Raw genomic sequence first — 8,463 nt, 5'->3', positions numbered from 1 at the left:
GAATGTTGTTAGGAGTCCCGGATGAGATCCCGGACGTCACGAGGAGTTCCGGAATGGTCCGGAGATAAAGATTTATATATGGGAAGTCCTGTTTTGGTCACCGGAAAAGTTTCGGGTTTTATCGATAACGTACCGGGACCACCGGAAGGGTTCCGGGGGTCCACCAAGTGGGGCCACCAGCCCCGGAGGCTTGCATGGGCCAAGAGTGGTAAGGGACCAGCCCCTGAGTGGGCTGGTGCGCCTCCCACAAGGCCCAAGGCGCGGCTAGGAGGAGAAGGGGGAAACCCTAGGCACAGATAGGCCTAAGGCCCACCCTAGGGCGCGCCCCCCTCTCCCCCTCTTGGCCGCCCCCCTCCATCTAGGGCTGCCGCCCCTCTAGGGGTGGGAACCCTAGAGGGGGCGCACCCTCCTCCCCTCCTCCTATAAATAGTTGAGGTTTGGGGCTGCCCAACACAAGACGATTTGATCTCTCCCTGGCGCAGCCCTACCTCTCTCCTCCTCGTCTCTTGCGGTGCTTGGCGAAGCCCTGCTGGAGTACCACGCTCCTCCACCACCACCACGCCATTGTGCTGCTGCTGGATGGAGTCTTCCTCAACCTCTCCCTCTCTCCTTGCTGGATCAAGGCATGGGAGGCGTCACCGGGCTGTACGTGTGTTGAACGCGGAGGTGCCGTCCGTTTGGCACTAGGATCTCCGGTGATTTGGATCATGACGAGTACGACTCCTTCAACCCGTTCTCTTGAACGCTTCCGCATAGCGATCTACAAGGGTATGTAGATGCACTCTCCTTCCCCTCGTTGCTGGTTTCTCCATAGATAGATCTTAGTGACACGTAGGAAAATTTTGAATTTCTGCTACGTTCCCCAACATCTTGCCCTTCTTTGATGGGGCAGGCGTTGGCGCCTGGACGGCCTTGAACAGCTCCTTTGGCTGCAAGAACTTGGAGTCGCCGTAGACGGCGAGCGGCCCGCCCTCGCCAACGGTGGCGGTGATGGTGGAGGTGACGACCTTGGTCACGAGGGTCACGAGGTTCCCATTGCCGAGATCTGCTGGATTTTGCTCCATTACTGGTGGCCCATACAGGTCCTGCTAGGCGATCGTTGCGACGCAATGGGAGTTGAGATCAACGAGCAAATCAGTTGGGGTACGACCTTTGTGCAAGGATAGATCTTCATCCTTGGCAGTGTTACCCTCGTTGCAAACTCGAACGGCCACCTCAGCGAGATCAAGTATGTGACTCCTGGCCAAGTCGTTAGGATTAGCAATGTGGAGCGCACCACAAATCCCTGTGAAGAGCCGAACTTCGCGATCTTGGTAAAAACACCAACTCAAGGAGCAGCATGAGACACACTTCCGGAGTCTAGCGTCTGATTGGTCTCTGGAACCTCTCTCCTTCATCCCGGTGTCAGATTGGTCCATAATGGCACGCATGAATTCGGGATCGATGTCAGATTGGATCTAGAAACCGCTTATTTAAGATCAAAAAGAGCGTGAGAAACCCCTTCAGGGCCAGATGCCGGATTGGTTTTCCGAAGCACCCAGTGCTGGATTTCCCGATCTTGATTTATGACCAAATCCAAGAGTCCTCGAGAAAGGCCGATTTCCTCAGCCCACCCACCACCCACTTGGTCACTACCATCGGATACCGCTGACAAGACCAAAGAGAAAGAAGAGGAGATTGACATCTTCACTTGTGGTTACTTCTATCCTTTACTTTCTTTGTGCAAGTTTTTATTATTGTGTTTACTGTTAGGCTTGTACTTCTTATTGAGCTTGTCATATAGATTGTCCACCTAGTTGCGTATCTAGACAAGCTACTTTCTTGTTGTACTTCCTCCGTTTTTTTAGTCTGCATATAAGATTTGGTCAAAGTCAAACTTTCTTAACTTTGACTAAGTTTATAGAAAAAAATATTAAGATTCACAATATGAAATCAATATTGTTAGATACATCATGAAATGAACTTTCATACCATATAGCCTTAGTACTGTAAATGTTAATATTTTTTCTATAAAGTTGGTCAAACTTTATAAAGTTTGACTTTGACCAGATCTTATATGCAGACTAAAAAGAAACAGAGGGAGTAAACCGAAAATTTATTAAGGAGCTTTAATTTGTTGGCCACCTACCCCCCCCCCTCTAGTTGCTCATACCGATTATTTGAACCTTGTTACGGGTACTATGACGCACCGCAGAGAGATATTGCTTCTTAGGGCGGGTGAGATGAGTCTTTTGAGATACCAAAGAGTTAAAACATGACTCTCTGGTACCCTATCCTCCCTAGGATTAAGGTCCTCACATAAATCTTGGATTACAGGAATTAAAAATCTATAGGGACCACCATCTTCCAGAGGTGTTACAGCGCCGGTCTTTTGTAACATAACACAAGCCATATCAGTCTCCGGTTTAACAACTCATTGATCGGAATGGCCACCTCATGCCCATTAGAGCCCATGGAAACACCTAGTCTGGAAGCCTTGTCCCCAATACCCATACCGGAAAACGAATGAACTGAATGTTTTATTAAAGATGATAGATGCAGAGGTCTCAACGTTCATGCTGCAAACCATCAGCATCTTGATGTGCATGAGGCCTTGCACTCGAATCGGCGCCTTCCGGAGTTAGGGTTGGAATGCCTCTAAAGGCAGCCACATTGTCAATAGAAAGGCGAGAGACCATGGGCGTAGACCGTTGCAGCGTCACACACAATGCCTCAGAGGTCACATGGTCAGTGCATCCACCAAACGAGATCACCAGCGCCCTAGGGGTAGAAGGACTTAGGGCATGTAAAAAAGAAGAGATGATCGCTTGCACAACATGGGTATATCGCAATAGAAGGGTACCATACATGAAAACATTCCAGCTGTATTAATTACAAGGCAAATAATTACATCATACTAGCAATCAACAAGACTCCAAAAAGAAACTACACATCGCACCTCTAAGCTAGTTTCTTGAATTTTGTAGATGTTTGAAGGAGACCAGCCGCCGACTTATTTTGTTTCTACCACCACTAACAAGTGATAGAGATTTTCCCGCAGAAAAAGGAAGATTAAAAATACCAAAGGGAAAACAAATATATAGGGGTAATAATTAAATTTGAACATGCATAAAACAGCCGGCGGCTTTTACGTACTCTTTTAGGCCATCAACAATGCCAATACTGCTCCCGCCGTCGCAGCCGCGGTGGCCCATCGCCCGTATACCGCTGGCGCGGCATCACCCTTGTCAGTGGTGGCATCATCGGAATCTTCGTTGTCAGACGAGTCGTCGTCGTCGCCAGCCTCCTTCTTGCCCTTCTTTGACGGGGCGGGCGTTGGCGCCTGGGCGACCTTGAACAGCTCCTTTGGCTTCAAGAACTTGGAGACGGCGTAGACGGCGAGCGGCTCGCTGTCGCCGACGGTGGCGGTGACGGTGGAGGTGACGACCTTGGTGACGAGGGTGACCTTCTCGTCGTCGTTCTGGACGTCATAGCTGTAGTCCTTCTTGACCTCGCTGGTGGTGGCGAGCGTGGAGACCATGCCGTTGTTGGACTTGAGCAGCTGCAGCGAGAAGTAGTCCGGCACGCCGTGGTAGAGCAGGATGGCCGTCTTGGCCTTGGCCGTGAGGTTCTTGTACTTGGGCATGAAGGCGGCGACGGCGGCGTCGACGGGGCAGAAGAGGGTGAGGCCGTTGTCCTTGGTGTCGTTGAGCGTGCGGAAGACGTCGGCGTTGCCGGAGATGAGCCCTGCGAAGGACTTGCAGTGCTTCTTGGAGAGGAGCTCGATGAGGTCGACGGGCGCCGGCGGCGGGACGGGCGCCTCGGCCTCGGAGGAGGAGAGCACGGAGGCGATCTCGAGCACGGAGATGTCGTAGGGGATCTCCTTGATGGACTTGACGTAGCGGGAAGGCTTGACGGTGTCGTCGGCGTCCTGGCTGACGAACTCCACCTTGCCGCCCTTGTGGGACGTGATGTTCACGTACCCCGACATGCCCGACGCCGTCCCCGTCGACTGAAAGCATCGAGCGCGTTAGCAAATCAAAATTATACATTTCGCGATACTTTGTTTACATGTAATCTACGTGTTTATTTAATGAGTATACTCTTGTTTAATCTAGCCAACTAATGAGGATAAATCATACTATGTCCCATAACCGTTCCTCTGTTATGTGTACATGATTGGACAATGTAGGCCCAGAAGTCAATCAATCCTGTAGGTATGGAAGATAGGAAATTAGTATATGTATGCTAAAGGAAACAGCAACTGGGCTGAATGGAATTCCAAGCCTACCGTGCCAAACATCTACGTGGGCGAATTAGTACGACAGCAGTACCACTGTCTGCTTTAGTGACTTGGCAACCAACGGCCCGATCATCATCGTGGAATTTTGTGGCCAAAGAATCAACAACTTGGGTTGAAAATGTGATACTCAATTGATACCATGGCTGGCTATGCCAAGGAGCACATTTTCAGTGGCTTGTATCTATAGCTTTTGCGAACTACATGAACACCACTACTATTAGTAGCATCGGTTTTTTTTTAATTTTTTTTTGAGAACATCGGTTTAGATAATACGTAGAGCAGATGGGCGGTTGAAATACATATTTTGTAGGAGTATTTGTTTGTATTTAAATTGGTTTTGTTTTTTCATGTGACAAATTGTGTTGGTTTTCTCAGTTTGTTAGTATCTTGCATAATTTATGCCATATGGCATGTTTATATCTAAATCAGTTTAGATCTACTTATATCAGTCCATGTCATATAATCAAGATTTCCCCCATCTCTGCATGTATCTTAAGTATGGTGTTCACTCTCAGTGAAATTTCAGTCATTGTGGGTAAGTACTGAAATAGTTTATGTTCCGGTCATAATATTCCAGCCATTATGGTAGTACAAACAAATTAAAAATCAAAGAATTTTTAAAAATTCAAAATATTTTATTGGATTGCAATCGAATTGAAGTGCTAATCTCGTTCCGTTTGGCCGAAAATGGAAACTGTATTCGCTGGTTTCGGCTATGGCAAAAATACTTACGAAACGAAAATTCAAACTACTCTCAACACAGAGAAATCGGATGGCTAAGGGTGTTGACTTAGACAGTGGCGGAGCTTCGGACACATCTTAGGAGGGGCAAATGGGCTGGGCGATGGCCCAGGTTGATCTCCACTAAGCTCCGCCACTGGACTTAGATATCAAAAAATCTCTTTTGACTTGGATCTTGCAAAATGGTGATAATTTCTGGATGTGTTAGAACCATCGATCGAGATAGCTATATATTGTGCACAGTTGGCATGTGTGCAACTAAACTGTAATAACCAAAATCTATATGTATACATGTATACAATTGTGTCGTGTGCATACCTGGAACATGGATGCGGAGGCGGTGGCGCCGCGCGAGAGCTGCTTGAGCTTCTTGTTGCCGTAGTAGTCGACGAGGACGTGCAGGGAAAGGATGTGGCGGACGGTCGGCAGCGTGTAGTGGTCCAGCGCCGCCATGGCCGAGTTGTCCAGGGCCAGCACGGTGATGGTCTGGCGCCGGTTGATGTCGGACGCGAGCCGCGTCTTGCTCAGCATCGCGTTGAACTTGGAGAACTCCGGGTGCGCCGCCAGGATCTTGGTGATGTTGTAGCTCTTGGCCGCCGCCGGGGAGGCCAGCAGCACCGCCGCCATTGCTCCGACGGCGAAGGCCAGGAGGATGGACTGCCGGCTCCTCGCCATTGCCAAGGACACAACAGTATCCACACGCAGAGAGAAAGAGAGGCCGGGGAGAGAGAAGAGGAGAGATGTGAGCGAGAGAGGTGAGGAAGGGTGTGTGTGTGTTGGTGTGTATATGTATTGGCGGGAGAGGGGAGGAGGTGTGTACTACGTAGCTGCGGGAGCCGGGAACGACGGGGTATTTCGCTCACCAGCCGGTCCGGTGGGCTGTCGTTGTCCCTCTTCTCAACTGAATTTCTTCTGTTCTTTGTTTTGTGTTGTGCAAGCCTCTTCTTCTTACCATTTGTTTGTGGCGCCATTGATCGGGATCGTTGGAACGGCAAGCTCGACGTTTGTTGGGGGAGCGCCAAACCGACAACGTTCGTGATCGGCCATTGGGCACCAAGTTCTTCTAGCCGTTGGAAGAAAGTGACGGACGCTGACGGCGACGTTTTGTAGCCGTGTCTCGAGACCTCTGTTTGGCTTATTATTATTATTAGGCAAATCGAGTATTTCTTCCCTCGACCTTGTCTGCTTCCCTAGGATGCCGAAAATGGGAACAGTTTGCGTACATGAAAATATATGGTAGAAAGCTAAAAACACATTTAAGCACAGCAACATAGCGCATACTTGGACATTGGGTTAATTCGATAAATGCCACTGCAACTAGTTATGCATAAATTTTGAGGGAATGAGGTGAATGGAGGGAGGAAGGAGAGCAAGGAGGAATACAAGGGGTTTTGGTCTTAAATTCTATGTAATGGCATCTACTGTATAAGAGTATTGCAAAGTTGGAGTGGCATTTTTCTAGACTGAAAAGTCGTAATGGCATTTATCCAAATCAACATAACTAGGCCGATGCCCGCGGACTCCACATGAGATGCATTGGAAAAGTTTACTGTTTTTCAAGGCGTGCAAAGAAGAAGCGGAATGTGTCATGCAGGTCCTAGAACGATTCCAGGCTGGATCCGGCCAACTCCTCAGTAACAATAAGTGCTCTCTGTTGTTCAGTGAGATTTGTTCAGTTGAGACACAAAAGGACATCAAGAATGCTCTTCAGATTTCATCCTCTACCTTCGAGAGTAAATATCTGGGACTCCCAACTCCCGAGGGGTGGATGAAGGACTCGATGTTTCAACCGATCATGGAGAGATTCGTGAAGAGATGCTCGGACTGGGCGGAGAGGTATATGTCTCACGCAGCTAAAGATACACTTGTCAAATCTGTGCTGCAGGCCCTACCGACGTACTGTATGGGAGTGTTCAAAATGAGTCAAGGTTTCTGTGACAAGTATGAGCGTTTAATCCGAGACTTCTGGTGGGGTGATGGTAATGGACATAGGAAAGTACATTGGATGTCTTGGGAGCAAATGACCAAGCCCAAGAGAGGGGGTGGCATTGGGTTCAGGGATATGAAGCTCTTCAACCAGGCCCTTCTAGCTAGACAAGCCTGGAGGCTACTGCAGAGACCAGACAGTCTATGCGCTCGAGTCCTAAAATCTAAGTATTACCCTCATGGTAAGTTAATGGATACGGTCTTTGCCTCGGAGGCGTCACCGATCTTGCGAGGGATTGAACATGGACTGGATCTTCTTAAGGCCGGCCTTGTCTAGAGAATAGGAGACGGAAGGAGTGTCACCATCCAGAGTGATAACTGGATCCCTCGTCAAGAGGGTCTCAAACCTGCCATGTTCATACGATGGTCCAGGTTAAGATGGGTGAATCAACTCATGTTACCCGACGGCAGTGGTTGGAATGAACAGCTGATCCACTAACTGTTTTACCGTTTTGATGCGGAGGCTATCTGTGAGATTAAGTTCCCAGCCTCCGGGGCAGAGGACACCCTAGCGTGGCACTATGAGAAATCAGGCATATTCTCTGTCAGGAGTGCGTACAAGTTGGCTGTAGCACCAGTGGCGGATCCAGGAATGGAGCAAGCCCCGGGCCCAAAAAAAATTTTTGCAAGAGAAAAACTTAACCTCCATCAAACTATAGCTACCTCAAATATGTCTCAATTGTATCAATAATTTCGAATTTAAACTCAATGCTTAAAGATACACCAAAAATAGATAAAAAATGACAAAAACTACGAACAGTACATGCAGTAAAAAGAGTACCAAATCAATGACTTTAGTCCTCTCGGCCCCTTGATTCCCTGCTAAAACTCCGGGTATAGACACTTCTGTTGCGGCCATGGATGAAAAATCTTTTATTTCTACAAAATGAAATGAAATTGACATTAACAGTAGCAGCAGCAACATTCACATTCAAATTCAACTCTAGTGAAATTGAATGTTTGACAGCAGCACCAACCAATTCCATAAGCAGATTGCAGATGAAAAATGTTTAATCTTTGAAATTTGTATCAACAGACAACAGCCCCATTACCAATTCTGGGTAGCAGTCAGCACTCAACTCAGCAAAGGGATTGAGGGAAGACGGCGTGGCAGCATGGAGCAAGGAGAGGTCGAGCCGGCGAGCACCGGAGTCTGGAGCAGCAGGGGAGGGCGCGGGCGGGCGGGCGGAGCAGGCGTGGACCGCGGAGGCGGAGCAGGCAGAGGCGCGGAGCAGGCAAGTGGGGGAGCGCGTAGCGGAGGGGAGTCACCGGCGGGGAGCGGCGACCGCGGAGCGGCGGAGGCGGCGGCGGCGGCGGCCTGCTGACCGCGGAGCGGCGGAGGCGGTGGCGGCCTGCTGACCGCGGAGCGGCGGAGGCTGCGTCGACTAGGTCTGGGGAAGGGGAGCAAAGGGAGCCAGGTGCGAGCGGTGGGCTGATGCGTGGGGAACGAAGGG

The 8,463-nt window shown here is 49.4% G+C and overlaps 1 protein-coding gene across 1 annotated transcript; it reads right to left on the bottom strand.

The window, feature by feature from the left end:
- Nucleotides 1-2,823: 2,823 nt before the first annotated feature.
- Nucleotides 2,824-5,801, bottom strand: LOC125508894 (fasciclin-like arabinogalactan protein 2). The gene is made up of 2 exons (XM_048673691.1): nt 5,342-5,801; nt 2,824-3,991 (listed from the first exon to the last, which is right to left on the bottom strand). The coding sequence occupies exons 1-2, from the start codon at nt 5,696-5,698 to the stop codon at nt 3,140-3,142; spliced, it is 1,209 nt and encodes a 402-aa protein (XP_048529648.1). The 5' UTR covers nt 5,699-5,801; the 3' UTR covers nt 2,824-3,139.
- Nucleotides 5,802-8,463: the final 2,662 nt, after the last annotated feature.

The sequence above is a fragment of the Triticum urartu genome, chromosome 5 (assembly GCF_003073215.2).
Source record: "Triticum urartu cultivar G1812 chromosome 5, Tu2.1, whole genome shotgun sequence".
Classification (NCBI taxonomy): Eukaryota; Viridiplantae; Streptophyta; class Magnoliopsida; order Poales; family Poaceae; genus Triticum; species Triticum urartu.
This window is presented reverse-complemented; position numbering and strand designations above follow the sequence as displayed.

Bases quoted from the DNA above. Each gene is read 5' to 3' on its own strand.
- LOC125508894 (XM_048673691.1), bottom strand. From the start codon at position 5,698: ATGGCGAGGAGCCGGCAGTCCATCCTCCTGGCCTTCGCCGTCGGAGCA. The intron at 3,992-5,341 runs GTATGCACACGA...CGATGCTTTCAG, and splicing joins CCTCCGCATCCATGTTCCAG to TCGACGGGGACGGCGTCGGG.